The 16,536-nt window shown below is 31.5% G+C and overlaps 2 protein-coding genes and 1 pseudogene across 2 annotated transcripts; 1 reads left to right on the top strand and 2 right to left on the bottom strand.

Moving 5' to 3' along the window:
* The first annotated feature begins 4,672 nt into the window (after nucleotides 1–4,672).
* On the top strand, nucleotides 4,673–7,273 carry LOC129318873 (BURP domain-containing protein 3-like). The gene is made up of 4 exons (XM_054963851.1): nucleotides 4,673–4,798; nucleotides 4,900–4,996; nucleotides 5,707–5,966; nucleotides 6,659–7,273. Exons 1-4 carry the CDS (start codon nucleotides 4,760–4,762, stop codon nucleotides 7,172–7,174), a joined length of 912 nt encoding a protein of 303 aa, XP_054819826.1. The 5' UTR covers nucleotides 4,673–4,759; the 3' UTR covers nucleotides 7,175–7,273.
* Nucleotides 7,274–7,340: 67 nt separating this feature from the next.
* On the bottom strand, nucleotides 7,341–9,878 carry LOC129318874 (uncharacterized). The gene is made up of 2 exons (XM_054963852.1): nucleotides 9,721–9,878; nucleotides 7,341–8,121 (listed from the first exon to the last, which is right to left on the bottom strand). Exon 2 carries the CDS (start codon nucleotides 7,986–7,988, stop codon nucleotides 7,488–7,490), a length of 501 nt encoding a protein of 166 aa, XP_054819827.1. The 5' UTR covers nucleotides 7,989–8,121; nucleotides 9,721–9,878; the 3' UTR covers nucleotides 7,341–7,487.
* On the bottom strand, nucleotides 8,634–15,823 carry LOC129317359 (alpha-L-arabinofuranosidase 1-like; annotated as a pseudogene).
* Nucleotides 15,824–16,536: the final 713 nt, after the last annotated feature.

Here is a 16,536-nt window from a genome sequence, read left to right as displayed (position 1 = left end):
CCAGCAAGCGCATGAGCCTTTCACAAAGATAGCTTTAGAGGATGGAATACTGAGAGCTGACACCAGCTGAGAAAGAGTAATGGGTTTTCATGCTTGTGGATTTGTCTGCTATTTGAAGCTCAATGGCACACTTGCGAGATAAAGAAGGTATCCAAAGATACATGACCTTGTACAATTGGGCTTGGCCATTTAAACAGCTCACTGATTTTGTTTCCAATTTCATCCCTGGATGGAGAAGATGGAATTGCCAAATGAATTGTTGAGTTTCGGTTCTTCATATCCAATTTGTGGAACTATTTATATAGAAGTTTCAGTTCTTTATGGGAATTGTGTTTTTGCAAAGTGTAAATATTTATTCATGTAATTAATTTTTAAGTGAATTGCTCAGATTTCCTTCATATATACAATCAGTTTGCTGCATATTGTTGGGATTTTTTTTTTTTTTTTTGCCAGTATTATAAGATGAATCTAAAACTTTTGTCCACAAGTTATGCAAAGTGTCCGTGTCATTGTATATGAGCGCTTTTAATTAAACAGGAATAAAGTCTCTTTGAAAGTGAGGAAAATGACAGTTTCTAGATGTTTATCTTTTTTTTTTTTTTTGCAAGTTTGTTTCCAATTTTGAGCCCTCAAACACTCAAAGTCTTCAAGGAAACCTTCAAACTTCATTCTCCTCTTATTTTCTTCAGAATTAAACCGTATTCTTGAGATTAATTTGTTGAGATGATCCAACGTTGAGTGTTGGTAATCTGACATGTTTGAGTGTTGTTTGATTCATATATATTTGGGGAGTTAAATGAAGTTGTTTTCGGTTCTTCAATGAATTTAACAATTGGAAATATAAATCTCACATTTTGGTTCAAACCCTAAGTTGTAAGAAGGGGGATTAATATCTCTTAATTAAGACTTAATTGAGGGGATCCAAATCCTATTCCGTTAAGATGCTTTTGCTTTCATTAAATAGTTAAAATGAAGAAAAATTGTTCTCTTTGTATTCTATTTTGAACTCGATAGGTTTTATTAAATTATTCACAGTTATACCAATAAAGGTTGATCTACTTGGTAAGGAATTGGCTCATAATCTACAAAGTTATGAAATCGAGTCCATGTGAGGACTTTGTTGTAGATAATTGCAAGTACGTCCATAAGCATTCATTTTTTTGTTTTTAAAAACTACTCTCTCCATTTTAAATTATAAGATACTTTTAGATAAAATTTTATATATTAATAGACCTTATTAAATAACTTAAAAACCTTATTTTTTAAACAAAATTATGAATTTTAAAAATATCTTCATTTAATAACCTTAAATCTATACTTAATTAGTATTAAATAGAGAGAAAAAGGCTAATATTGGAATACGTTTATTTAATAAAACTTATCATCTCAAAGCATATCATATTTTAGGATAGCAAATCTCCACCAAAAGTGCCTTTTTATTTGAGATTGAGGGAGTATTTTGCAATATAGTTTTTAATTTTTTTTTGAAATAAAACAAAAGGAAAATCCATTTAATTGTGTTAATGTAAAAAAAGTTTTAGGGTAAAAAATTGGCTGGAGTGATGGTCGCCCGTAGTTAAGGGTAGCTAGTGATAGTAATTGATCAAGGTAATTTTAGTTTTTGATAATCAAATGTAATGTTTTTCAAAAAAAAAATGAAAAAACTTTAAAATGTTACTGTTTTTTATTTTAAAAACAAAAAAATAGAACAGTTTAGAAACAATTAAATTCAACACTTATTCAAATCATTTTTTATTTTCTTGTTTTTAAAAACAAAGAATATTTTAAAAAAAAGAAAACAAAACAAGCCTTATTTTGGAAATTTTCTCCTAGTTTTCTCTTTTCTTTATTTTCTCCTCACTTTTCCTTTCATTAAAATCAATTGCCCAAGGGAAAACAATGATAAAAAAGGTCTTTTTCCTCTAGTTTTCTCCCCTAATTTCCCCCCCTCTATATTTCTTCACATTCCAAATAAAGCCTTACTAAGTGAAAATAATATTTTATTAAAATTTTATTTGTCTCCGAGTTTTCTTTCCTTCATAATTCCTTCCCGGTTAAGTTTTAGTCTAGTCAGGTTAAGCCATGTGCAAAGTAGGCCCAACCTAGGCCATGTGACATGCAAGTGGTTTGATGCACGCCTCGTAATTTTGAACTTGACTCTTGAGATTATTATGTCTTTTTTTTTTTCTTTTGTTTCGAGAAATCAGACATTAAACTTATGAAATATTATTCTCCTTTTATTTTATTTTTTTAAAAGAATCTATTAAGGATACAGCACCCTTTCCTATGCCATTTCAAAGTCAAGAACCAAACAGTTGTGTGATAGAAACTGTGACAAAGATAATCAAATTAAGAAGATTGTTCAACACGTGAAGGATTATTGCATGGATGGTTTTGAATTTGATTTTGTCCTAATGCTGAGCATGATTGAGTAAATTAAATGAAAGAAAAAGAGGCATTAAGCACATTTTTTATATAAGTATTATTTTTTTATAAGTAGAATAAGGTGTAATTTCCATTAACAATAGAGATTATCTCTTCCAAAATACCGTGAGCAAATGTTAGACATCTTACAACTAAAGAAAACTAGTGTCAGTGCTTATCATACAGATGAGTACTGAGAGTTATTTCATTTAGACCATTCAGATATAATCTACATGATCCAATTTATAGCTTTTTATTTTATTTTTTTAAAAATTATTTAAATGAATACTTCTAAACTATAGACACTTTATTATTGTTAGTTTTTTGAAAAAAAATAATTTTATTTAAAAAAACCCATTGAAAACTATAAATCTAGACCATGAAAAATTATATCTAAACAGTTAAAGGTAACAAACTCTCAATGCTTACTTACAATGATAAGCAGTAAAACTGGTTCTCTAGAAAAGTTGGTACATACACAAGGTATTATTGTCATTATGAAAGTATAGTCCCTTTCTATTCATTTAAATATATTCTCTTCATTTAAATACTGGCTACTAATATGAGGACTTAATTGATGGGTGATCTATAAAGCATAGTATATATTAAAAATATATTATCTTCACTATTCTACTCTTTTCCTTTCTTTTTTTCTCTCCTAATTTCAAAGAAAACATAACAGCAAAAAAAAAAAATATAAAGCATGGTCCAACGACCTGTTTACCAATAAATTATTCTTTTTTTAAATAATAAAAAGACTGGACTATTGTGGCCATGTGGACGATGATGAATTATTATGTCTTTTTTTGTCCTCTTATACTGGTGATTGATTTGATTCCCTTTGATTAATTTAATTTTGTTTGTTTGTGTGTGTGTGTGTTAGTGGTTAGAGTATGTAATATCGATGAAATAACCTTTTATTAAAATTAAGTGTTTGCAGGAAATTATATTTATCAACTCGATTGGATATTTTACACAAATTTTAATGCATCATTATATAAATAAAATTGTTGATATATAGTCCTATTTTATAATTTATTAATTAAATTTTTGTTAGGAATTAAATTAAGGAGCAATAAAGTCACATATAAAGGATACTAACATTTGCATGGAGATCGTGAGATAAAATAACTAAACAAACAGAGACATGTAATCAACTGTTGTTTTAAAATGTTAAAAATCATATTTAATTCGTATAACTTGATGGTTTTTCTTACTATATGGGATACAATTAATATGTAAAAATCACTTCCAAAATTTATTCTTAATTTCCCATCTTGTTAAGAAATATTCAGGATCAATATATAAATATAAAAAAAAAAACACACACACCACACAGACGCTAAATTAAATCACCTTGTTTTTAAGTCAAACTTTCATATGAATTAATTTCGGGTAATGTATAATGAAACAAGTCGATCTTTTCCTTTAAAACTTTATGAGAAACTAAATATCTTTCCCATACAATACACATTCCAAAGCTTATTGAAATATCCATGTACAAAACATTGGAAGAAGAATGAAAATAAGATCTTATTCTATCTCGTGGTCCTTCACATGTTTCAACAATGTTTGAAAACTGATAACTCGTCCAAAGGTCTCATTAATTTATTATTCTAAAATTTGTTTTTATTTTTTTTATATACAATGGCATTTTGGCAAGAGCAAATGCGATTTTAAATTCATTTTTTTTTGTATTTTCACCACTAAACTTTTAAAATTGTGGCAATCTTCACAATCTTCTTCTTGTTGTTAACTTTAATCATTAATTGATTAGAAAATTATAGAAAATGACCTCAAATATTATAGAAAGAGATCAAAAGAATTACAAAAAAATGACCAAAAAATTATAGAAAATGACTAAAAAATATAACTTATGACTTTTTGTCCTCATATGTGATTCTTTTTCTCTTTTTCTATAATTTCTTATGCTTTTTTTGTAATTTTTTAATCAATTAACAGTTAAAGTTAATGGTAGGGAGAGATTGCCACAATTTTAAATGTTTATGAATAAAATGCACAAAAAAACGAGTTCAAAATATCATATATTCATGGATCTATAATTTAAGGGGTTAAAATGTCATTTTAACCTCTTTTGTTTAAAAAAAATAAAAGGACAACTCATAAAAGAACTACAAGCCAGAAGGAAATAATGTCAGCTATATCCCAATCATGTGGACGATGGCATCGAAGTCTGGGTCCCATGTCTCACAAGCAAAACAGTATCCTTGTCATTCTCCATTTCTCCATCGATCTTTATATAATTCCTCTCAGCTCCTCTTTATCATCATAACATCATATTTGCAGTTTTTGTTAGTACCGAGTTTCTGCAATAATGAAGCTTGAATTCCTACCACTCGTTGTACTTCTCACAGTGAGCTTCTACTTAACTCCTTTCTTGTTTTTTCACCCTATTTTTTACTTTTGGCCAGTGAATGTATTTAATTTGTGTATATTATATAAATGAAATCACAGATTGCCCATGCTGCATTTCCTCCAGAACTTTACTGGAAATCCATGCTTCCCAGCACTCCCATGCCCAAATCTATCACAGATCTGCTCCACCCAGCTGGTTAGTATATTGTAGAGCTCATGTGTTTTTTCTTCTACCAAGTTAAAAATTCACATTATTTATCTTAATGTAGTATCATATGAAAATTAAATGTGGATTTGAGCCAAACTCATGATTTGGATCCATAAAAATTCATGGAATCTAAATCTAAATCCATGATATATTATAATTTTCTTGTAATTTTAAATTTTTTCCCCTAGATCCTAGTTACTTGAAATTTTAATTATTCCAACTCTCATTTTATTTACATTTTTATTATCAAAGCTTATGTTGTTCTCACATCTTCTCTCACCTCTTGTTTTCATTGATTAAAAATACAAAAAGAAGCTCATCACTCTCAATTTTATTAAATAACAAACTAATCCCTAAATTGTATGTCTAGAAGTGTTTGAGACCCTAAATCTATTTTGGTCCAATATTCTCCTTCAATTTTTAACTAACAGACAAAATTAATTTTTATTAACAATAAAAACATAACAACATTGTATTGTTTTCAAAAAAATTAAAGAGAAACAATGTATAAAAAATAAGTTTAAGGTCTTAGATATTTCTAGACTTATAATTTAAAAGCGAAAATCCTTTTAATCTTATTTTCAGTATATGAATCTTAAATATGAGATTTTTTAAATTTTAAATTTAAACTTAATCTATCCATCTAAATAGTATGTCAATGCTTCAAATACTAAGGCAAATTTGCAATAATCCCGCAGGAGGCAGCAGAAGCACCGTATATAAGAAGCATGATTATGATGACTCAGATGCAACATTTGTGAAGTATGGTGGAGGAGTATTTATTATCTATGATGAGCCTGAGACCCAACTCCAACATAACCCCTTGGCATCTCTCTTCTTCTTAGAACAAGACTTGAGGCCTGGTCATGTCAAGAACTTGCTCCTCACGAAGACCTCTAACCAGGCCTCATTCCTGCCTCGTCAAGTTGTGGAATCCATTCCCTTTTCTTCTACCAAGGTATAGTGTTTGTGTTTATGCAGGCTTATATATGCTGTTTAATGGCCTATTCTACTACACTAATAATTAGTTAAGATAAAACGAGAGATATTATTATGATATCATGTAATCATAATATGATATGTAATGTTGTAATTTTTTTATATTATTTTTATAACTGCAACATACTATAATGTCACTTGTTTTATTTAGAAGTTAATGGTGAAAGAAAAAAGGGAAAACAATATCAGGAGCTGAGACATTAAAAACCACAAACTCAATTATATTTCTTTTTTATATAATACAAGAAATAGTCTCTGTTGATAATGGAGATTATTTCTCCTAAAACAGGGCAAATAATAAACCTCTTCCAATTAAGTTATTACATGCATAGGTGCTGAAATTAACCCAATTATATTCTAAAAGTACAGATGTTTCTAAATCTTATATACATATAAGGCTTTATTTGGAATGGGAAAAAATATGGAAATCAAAGAAAATTACAAGAAAAAAACCTAAGAAAAAGATACTTTACAACTTTTTCCCCCCTTATTTCGGGAAAAATCAAAGGATAAGCTTAATGTTAAGGAAAGAAAACGTTCTTTACTTTCACTTTTCTCTACTAGTAGTCTTTTTTTCCTATTCACCTTCCACTCCAAACAAACGTGTGTGCATTTGATGTAATTTATGTAATTATGATACATTTATACCAGGTGGATGAAATATTGAGGAAGTTTGCTGTGAAACTTGGATCAACAAAAGCTGAGACGATGAAGAATACAATTAAACTTTGTGAAGAGCCAGGGCTTAAAGGAGAGGAGAAGTATTGTGCGACATCGCTGGAATCCATGGTTGATTTCATCACTTCCAAGCTTGGGAGACACGTGGAAGCTTTGTCTACAGAGGTGGGGAAGGAAACAAAGAAGCAAGAATACACAATAATGCAAGGAGTGAAGGTAGGAGAGGAAAATATAGTGGCATGCCACAAGCTCAGTTATGTGCATGCTGTGTTTTACTGTCACAAAATAGAGACAACAAGAGCCTATACGGTGTCGTTGCAAGGAGCTGATGGGAGTAGAGTGCACGCAATGGCTATATGTCACACAGACACGTCAGATTGGAACCCAAAGCATTTGGCCTTTCAAGTACTAAAAGTGAAGCCAGGGAGTGTTCCTGTGTGTCACTTCCTTGCTCAAGAAACTGTTATGTGGGTTCCCAAACAAGCCTAAGCATCCATTTCAGCTGTGTGATCAGCTAGTATTACAGTAACCTCATCAAACTCATCATCTGCAAAAATGATCTATGAAGAGATTCTTCACTTCCATTCAGTCCTCCATCAATATTTCAAAAATAAGCCAGTCAATGCACCACATAATTGAAACATAAATACCATAGTTGATAACCTAAAACATCACTAGCATAAATACCATGCAAGACAAAACATACATAGTTTTGTCAGCCAGTTTTTAACAAAGATCATTTAAGGAGCGTAGAACTAACACAGAACAAGATGAAAAATAAATCACTTCTACCAAGTTGTAACTATAACATATAACGAAGAAAAGGTGGTACTAAGTTTTTTGGTGGGTTGTAAGCCGCATGCTTCAAGAAGGCCAGTAGCATTCTCCGGTTATCTTTAAGTGCTGAATAAATTGCCCATGCATCCTTATTCCTCAGGAGAGTACAACACCGTCCAAACCAATCATCATCATTTGCAATCTCCTCAATTTGACTGATTTCAGCAATAATTTCACCCATAGAGGAATCAGGTGTAAGAAATGACTGTATAGAAGCTGTTTGTGACTCAAATGCATCAGATATTCGATTCAATGCATCAAGTATTTCCCTCTTGACTGAAAGTTTCTCCCTTTTCTTCTCTTTATTTCTCTCACCATGTTCACCTCTCTTCCGTTTTCTACTTGAATTGGTAACACCATTGTGTGCTCCAATATTGCTTAAATTAATTTGCTCAAGCTCAGAACCTTCTCCACCACTCATCCTATGAATTTCATCGTTGTCTCCTAATCCCTCTTGTAAGTCCATTTCAAGACTTCATGCATCAGCAGCCGCAAGCGTCCATATCTGTGACCTGTGTTGTGATATCCTTGAATAATACGGTTAATTCATGAACAAAGGGAAGCGGTTTATATCTTAATTTCTTGTACGCCAGATTCTCCTACATGTATACAAGAAATCAGCATGAGATATTTAAGGAAAATAATACCAAACATATATTGTGACAATTAAAATTTCATACCTTGATCTTTAAATCAACCATATGCAAGTATCATTGTACTGTTTTATAATTAACACAAAATTACTGGATTGTATCCATCAACTGCCAAGTACCAACAAACGATAGCAAGCCAGAGTCACCTAATCTCAGATTATAACTATTAACCGCTACTTAAAGTTTGTTTGTTGTATTAAGGCCTGCTCACCTGAAACAAATAATTTATCTTCTCCTTCCCTCTAAACCTAAGTCATACAAGGAAGGAGTGCAGTAATATCAACACACTAATAGGTTCGAAAGAGAAGCAGAGTCGTCCATCCAGTCACCTTCAACTATATGCATTGCTGGGTGGGGGTTTATGGAAAAAAATGAAAATTGTTACGCAGAAAACTCGTTCTCTGGGAGTCAACTCTCTGTACTCAACAAGAACGTGTGTTGCTTAACTCTATGAATATCTACTTGCTTGGACTGATCATTAGACCCCAAAGGCAAGCAGAACCCAGTAATATGGGCAAACTTGTAGGCAGATTTTCAGGGCAAGAATGATTCCTCCCCTGCTGAACATCAGTTCCCTGGGCATTCTATCGTGCAATCAAACAATTTCTAAGCGTTTTCCATACTTTCAATATTTTAAACTTCTCTCTTCTGACCCCATCTATTTGCTGTGTTTGCACTTTGCATCTTGTAAGTGTTTGGGTGTAGCAGCAACTGCCTTCCTAGGCTCCACCATCATAGAGGTATTTATAACGTTGCTCTCCCTTGTATATCCCTTTAATTGTGTACCTTTTTTCGGTTTCTTCAACTTAAAAGCCTAATACTTAAGTAATTCAACCCAGTCACCTATTCACAAAACCAAAAACAAAAACAAAGAAAGAAAAACAAAAACAAGAAAATAGGGTAAACTGATAGTGCGTATAACGACTTTCCTTGAATCCCCAAAAATGGACCATGAATTCTGCAAAAATTTACCACCCACAAATCAAAATTGTATGACGAGCATTATACATGAAGCCTTAATTAGATTTCACCATTGACGACATGAAATAGAAGCGAACAGCATAAAAATCCAGCGGACATACCCAACCCATGTACGAATCGATCAACATCAATACAATAATCAGATCTGTGTCTAAAAAAAAAAGAGAGATCCGTGTGTTGCGATTACACCTGGTTTCAATCCGAGGAAATGTCGTCATTAAAAATAGACCATAACCCTCTCCCGCATTTTTCACACGCATTCTCAGTGCATTTTATTGGGCTAGAAGAATCGACATCATTCAATAGCCCTGAAGCGAACAGAGGAAAGAACCCGAAATAAACACACTGGAAATTTGAATGCTTCAGCGAACATCAAAGAAAAACAACAAAAAAAAAAAAATTCAGAACCAGCAGCAGCGACCACCAGACATCAACGATCAATTTTTTTTTTTAAGAAAACAAATTTCAGCCACCTACAACAGAATCAGCAAGCATCTTCGACGAAGGGAAAGAACGGAAAATTTCATAACATCAATCACAGATCACAACTATAGCATCGTTTACCTCACACTTTAGGCGAAGGGGAAGTCAATCTGAAGCAGAAAGGAAGAGCTCGGCGGCGGCGTGTCCGACGTCGCGTGAGATGTGAGCAAAAGGGAGGTAAAGGGTGTTGGGGGCAACAGGGGGCAGCATGGGAAAATTGTCTTTAGAAAAAAAAAATTAAAATAAAAGGGAAAAAATCACTGCAACCCAGCTTATAAAAATTAACATGTCAATATAAATTCATGTTTAATTGTTAACCAACCATGTTAATATTTAGGATGTGCTTGGTTTGAGTAGAGAGAAGAGAAATTTTAATGGAAGAGAGAGAAAGGGAAAAGAGTTTTAATGAAAGGGAGGGATGATATTTTATTTAATTCAGAAGGAGAGAAGAGAAAAAATAAATATATATAAATAATTTTACCCTTACATAAGTAAGATTGTTTTTCCTAATAAAATACAGCTATAAATATTTTTAATATATAATTATAAGTAGATAATTATCCATAGTACATATATATATTGCCAATAATATATTTAATAATAATTTATTCAAAGTTTTTAAATCAAAGGTATGAGCAAGCATTAAGTTTATCATATAAAATAAAAGAATAACAAAACATGAAGAAAAAAATAGAAGAACAGCAAAAATTAAATAAAAGGAGGGGAACAAAAATGATAGTGTAAGTTAGGAGAAGGAATGCAATTTGAATACAGGAACACATAATAACAAAAGAGAAAAAATACTTTTGAATTATCATATTATAAAAAAGATATATTAGTCCAATATAATATAATTACACCCCTCCCCTCCTCATCCCCCCTATTTTGGAAGGGAGGGGAAGGCCTTCCATTTTTACAAATTAACCAAATAAAGAGAGGGGAGCAAAATCTCTCTCCTCCTCTCCCTACAAACCAAACATACCTTAAAGAAAAATATAGTATTGATCATTAGAGAGGAATATAAGTTTAATAATTGTCTCTATTGTATACAAGTTCTATTAAAGCCTTCCAAACCTAGCATGATTAATCTCCAATAAAACAAATAGTTAACCATTAATAACACACACAAAACATATATACAAACTTTAGTGTTGCACTACATATTCACCTAAAAAATGCACCAAAAAGATGTTTAGGAATAGGCCTTTCAGAATTATTCAACATCAATGCTTCCATTTCCTTCGATGAGTGCTCACAAATTTATATAACATTGGCTTGGACCAAAATAGACTTGTTATTGTTGACGAGCATGTTATTGGAGCTATCATATGTGTAAAAGGTATGATCTTTCGTGTCCCCCAACTATTTTCAACACATATATCCAACAATCATGTGGGCTTTGACAGTTTAGGCAATGGGGTTCCTAAGTGTAATAGTAGTATTGACAACAAATTTAAAGCAAAAAAAAAAAAAAACTTTGGTTGCCAAACTTGGAATATCCAAATTTCAATAAGTTCTCCAATAACTACAAAAAAGAATTATGGAAGTGAATGTGAACTATATTATTTCAAACTGGTTTTTGATAGAATTCATATGGAATATAAATGACTTCGGAATAATGACAGAGCTTAAATCTATCTTAAGAAACTTCACTGGCTTCTCTTGGACATCTAGAAGTACATTATGTCTCATGATCTTAAAATTTGCAAACATCGTGAGCCTTTTTATTTTTGAGTTCCTATTTTTCTTCAGGGAAGCAAAATTAATTATTCGCATGCTTCATGTTTTAACTTTATTTTTTTTTTGTTAAGCGATTTATTGTACTTTCTTTAAAATCAATTCAGTAATATATGTTTACCATTATTTTCCTCTTTCTTATTTAAAACTATTTGTATAATCACAACATGTTTCACTATGACTCAATCATAGTATGAACATAAAATAGTAAACTAATGTATGAAACAATTGGATAATGAGTTCACTTTTTAATACAACTGTTATTCCTTATCACTTTTCTTCCAATTCTGCTTGGCTTTATAGAATCTGAACACAAACCCGAAGATGGAAAATGCCAATAAGACTACACATGACACGTGTGTAGAATTTTTAAAAGGAAAAAATAACAAGAAAGAAAATTCATCCACCCCTTCCAACAACAACGTTTAGCAAGCCTAAATTGTCTTAATTTGAATTTGGGAAATTGAGTTTTTCAGATTTTAAAATTGTGAACAACCTCAAGAGCATTTACTCTTCTCTAGATTTTTATTTTATAATATATGGGTTGAATTCTTTCTCCTTGCTTTTGATAAAATAATACTTTTTCTTAAAAAAGAAATAAACTTTTAAAAAATTTAAGGATGATTGTTATATCTTTAAAATTTAATAGTATTATTTTAAAAAAGCTCTGCAATATTCTAATTATTTTTTGATGCACTTATCATATGGTCATAAGAGCACTTTTAAGGATAAAACCAAACACAAAGTAACTGCCGGTTTCTATAACATTTATGTCTGACAAATAATTTTTGAGAAAATATATAAAACTTTGAAATCTCATAAAAATGATTTTTTTTTTCAAATAATTAGTCACATAACCTTATTTTCTTTCACGTCATGAAGAATAAAAAGACAAATTATGTTGAATGATGGCATTAGGTTCGAGAAGGCAAAGATTCATGAGTATAAGCTTGAAAGGAGTAATTGTAAAGGTAAAGAGTAAATAACTCTATACATACAAAAAAAGTTTATATAACTCGTACGCTTTACTACTAGATTGATGCTTTACAGTGGATAGTAAATGAAATGAAAAAAAAAAACGTGTGTGTGTGTGTTGTCTTATGATCTTCACATTGACATACTCTAGTTCTGCCCAGCATGTGAACAATTTCATGTACTTTTCAAATTTGTTGATCATTTAGGAAATTCAAATGAAGCCGTTGAATTTGGAGGTAGTACAACAGTCATATTAGGATGAGGATTCTCAAGTAGACCCATTTGAGGCATGAAAACTTGTGTAAGAGTATGACTTTGGAATGAGCATGATTCAAATTCGTGGTCTTGGTTATAGAGTTAATATTCTGCAACCAGGGCCATTGCGTTGCATAAAATTTAAGAAAAGAACCACAATATTCAAGAACTGTGGATAGCGTGGCTTGTTGATTATTGTATCTCTTTATTTTGCATTGTTAAAAGTGTTTTATGATTTACTTATAAATGAAAAGGAAACTATATCTAAAATACCATAAGTTTTACCTTCTTGGGATTATGAAAGGAATTCTCATCCTTAACATTAGTAGATGTGAGCAATGTAAAAGTTGATCCAGAAAGATCTGCATTCAAGTCCAAGCCGTCAATTGTAATGCCAAGAGTCACCATCTTGTCATCAAAGTTCACAACCTATAGCAATATTTGGGATTTGAAATGAATATATGCCCATTTAGTGTTCGATTAACTCAAGCACGATGGATCATCCATGTTACCTTGATTCTCAAATAACTCTTTTGGTTCTCACGATTTTCCCAAACAATTGCCGATGCGACAATGGAAGCTGGGGCTTCAAGTGTTGAGTTAACATATGTAGCTCCACTTGACTGTGAGAAGAGTTGTTGTAACCAATAGCCTGGAATTACATAACTTTGGTATGAATCAAATACAATAGTGTCTGGTATTCACCTGTAAACCCACATAGAATCACACAATCTCAATCTCATACTATACAAATTTATAAATATATTAAAAAAAGAAGCTCAAAAAGAAAAAATTGGATGTGTTACTTTTTGTCATTTATATTTACAAAAAGTGGCGCATAGCAGACCATTCCCACAACATCACTGCATCGCAGCAAGACAGGATATTCGTCAGCAAGTGAGTATTATGTAAGTTGTAAACTGACTAAACAAGATCCTTAAGAAAATTTGACAATCAAGAGAATAATGAACCTGTTCTTTTCCAACCCCATAAGGAATGAAGCTTCACTCAAGGCAGACATGAGGGTTCCAAATCCAGCATCTTCTTGCCAAATAGCATACTCACTTACGAATGCTTTGGGGCTAGCACAATTCAAAGAATCAAATTTGTTATACATTGAGAAGATACCCCTAGAGCTTGTATAAACATGGAAATCAAACAAGTTTGCTGGATAATCTAATGGAGCAACGGTAGCATCACAGTTCAAGATCATTTGAATACCAAGATAGTAATGCTTTATGGCATTATAGAACTTAAGGAAATTTCCTAGGTAGTTAGTTATACATCCCACAATCCTCTTTTCCAATAGCAATGTGTCGTAGCTTGAAAGGTCCAGGGTGTCCCAAAGAAGCCTTACCTTGCCCCCTTTTGGATGTGAGAGGACCTCTTACAAACTCAATCCCTTCTAGAGCTTCCTGTAAACATTAAAGCAAAACAAAATTCTACAATACATTGTTTCAAATAAAACATCATATCATTCAGGAGCTCAACTCCTTCTAGCCAGTAGACAAAATATATAACAAAAAAAGACCATAGTTACAATCTATGTGGAGCACCTAACCATACTTTTCAAAATTAAAATAGTAAGCATTTATAATTACATCAAAAAGAGGAAATTTTAATCAATTCTCCACCCAGCACGTCTGAAAGCCTCTCAAGAGTCAATAGGAGGACCAGCGTCAACTAAGGTATGAGGCCAAAAAAAATTTTCCAATAAATAATGTCCTAACAATAAATAATTGAATATGAATAAAAGGAAAGTTTGAACTAATAATGTAAGTTAAAGAGATAAGGATTTCCATAAAAATTTAATGAACTTCGAAATAAAATGGCTCTATATAACTTTAAATAAAATTTAAACCATTAAACTATCATAACAAATGTTATTATCACTTGAATTCAAGAAAGCACATAAACAAAATAAATACCTATAAATAAATTACTAATTAAAAATCAATGGAATGTAAAATCACCAAACAATCAAATTTAAAATTATAAGGACTTATTAGAATAATTAACAAATGTAGACACACAGTCTATAAGAAAAAATAACCAAACGTGGCTTATGCCACAAAAAAAAACATGGACACACAATTCACGAGGGTAAGTAACCAAACACAATCAAAGCCATGAAGATAAACATGGACACACAATCTATGAGATTAAGTAACCAATCATAGCTCGAAGCCATGAAAACAAATATAGGTATTAAACTTATGTATAACAAACGTGAAAATAAAGCTCATGAAAATCAAACTAGTTAGTCATTAACCACATCATTTTCGTCAACCTCTCTTTCCTCTCCATTTTTAACCATAAAAAATATCTCCCTCCTCTATCCAAGTGATTGTGTGAGTGTTCAAGTTTCTTTTGTAATCTCCCTTCTCTAATCACCATTAATTTCAAAAGACAAGGTAATCAAAGGTCAAACCCAATATGAACTACCAAGTTTTAAGAATTTAAAATGATCCCATATACTTTCAATATTCTCATATCAGAGTTTAAAACACTTACGGAAGCATGGGAATCAAGAAAGAATCAAAACATAGCATATAACATCAAAATAGTGAATTATGTAGAAAACTGCACATGCGCCATGAATAACTATAGACGCGCAGTGTAATGTCCGCTTTGACATTACCAGGACAACACTCTAACACACTATTGTGATAACCAAGATTAATTAAAATCTCGAATAAAAGTTATCATAACTTAAGGGTTAAAAGTAAATAGTTTAAAATATTGGAATCCTAAAAAAAAGCTTTTTAAAAGTCGCTTGAACTCAAATCATAGTTTAAAACAATTTAATCAAAGTAATGGAAGTATGGAAACACAAATCAATACTTAAAAGCATAAAAGGAGAAATCTAGAAAATTCTAGCGAAAATTGCTCGTTCGTCGCAACACATGTCACATCCAAAATAGAAGGTGACTGGCATGGGGTGTGAACCGTGCCACATATTCCCGTAAGCCTCAAAACGTAAGTTAATTTCATTTCTAAAATATAATCAGATCTATCTTGATACTAATCATTATAACAAAGCTTTAATATTTTGTAGAAATTTTAACAAAACCTTCCCTCTAAGTACAAGCTCTTGAAAATTCTACAATACAAAATTTCCACAAAAATCTTATATCAATTGGAAACTCAACTCCTCCCAGCCGGCAAGCAACATACATTTGTGTGTGTGTGTGTGTTAAATAGAAACCCTAGCCATAGTCGTGGAGCACCTGGCCATATTTTCTATAATGAACTACACATAAATTATCATTACATCAAAAGGAGAGACTTCCATCAACTCTCCACTCAGCATGCATAAAAGTTCTCAAGATCAGTATAAGGATCAGCTTCAGCTAAGGCATCTGAGACCAAAAATATTTTTTAGTAAATAATGTCCCAACAATAAAAAATGAATATGATTAAAAAGGAAAGTTTGAAATAATTATGTAAGTCAAATAGACAACAATTTCCATAAAAATTTAATAAACTTTAAAATAAAATGATTCTATAAAATTTTAAAAACAATCTTAAACCATTGAACTATCATAACAAATGTTTTTATCACTTGATTTTCAGAAAACACATAAATGAAATAAATGGTTGTAAATAATTTACTAAATAAAAACCAATGGAATATAAAATCGCAAAATAATCAAATTCACAAATTTTTTTAGGAACTTATTAGAACAATAAACAAACATGGACACAGTCCATGAGGATAAATAACCGAACACGGCTTATTGCCACGAATACAAACATGGACACACAGTCCACGAGGGTAAGTAACCAAACGCAGTCGAAGCCACAAAACAAACGTGGACACACAGTCCACGAGGGTCATGTTAACTAAACGTGGCTTGGAGCCACGAAACAAACGTGAGTGCTAGGCTCACGAATAACCATCCCTCCGTTCCACGTGCATTGGCCATC

Source organism: Prosopis cineraria, unplaced genomic scaffold, assembly GCF_029017545.1.
Source record: "Prosopis cineraria cultivar Desert tree isolate PC_DT_omini unplaced genomic scaffold, ASM2901754v1 PC8, whole genome shotgun sequence".
NCBI classification, from domain to species: domain Eukaryota; kingdom Viridiplantae; phylum Streptophyta; class Magnoliopsida; order Fabales; family Fabaceae; genus Prosopis; species Prosopis cineraria.
The sequence above is the reverse complement of the archived record's forward strand: the minus strand, read 5'-3'. Positions and strand labels throughout refer to the sequence as shown.

Bases quoted from the DNA above. Each gene is read 5' to 3' on its own strand.
- LOC129318873 (XM_054963851.1), top strand. From the start codon at position 4,760: ATGAAGCTTGAATTCCTACCACTCGTTGTACTTCTCACA. The intron at 4,799-4,899 runs GTGAGCTTCTAC...ATGAAATCACAG, and splicing joins CACTCGTTGTACTTCTCACA to ATTGCCCATGCTGCATTTCC. The intron at 5,967-6,658 runs GTATAGTGTTTG...CATTTATACCAG, and splicing joins TTCCCTTTTCTTCTACCAAG to GTGGATGAAATATTGAGGAA.
- LOC129318874 (XM_054963852.1), bottom strand. From the start codon at position 7,988: ATGGACTTACAAGAGGGATTAGGAGACAACGATGAAATTCATAGGATG.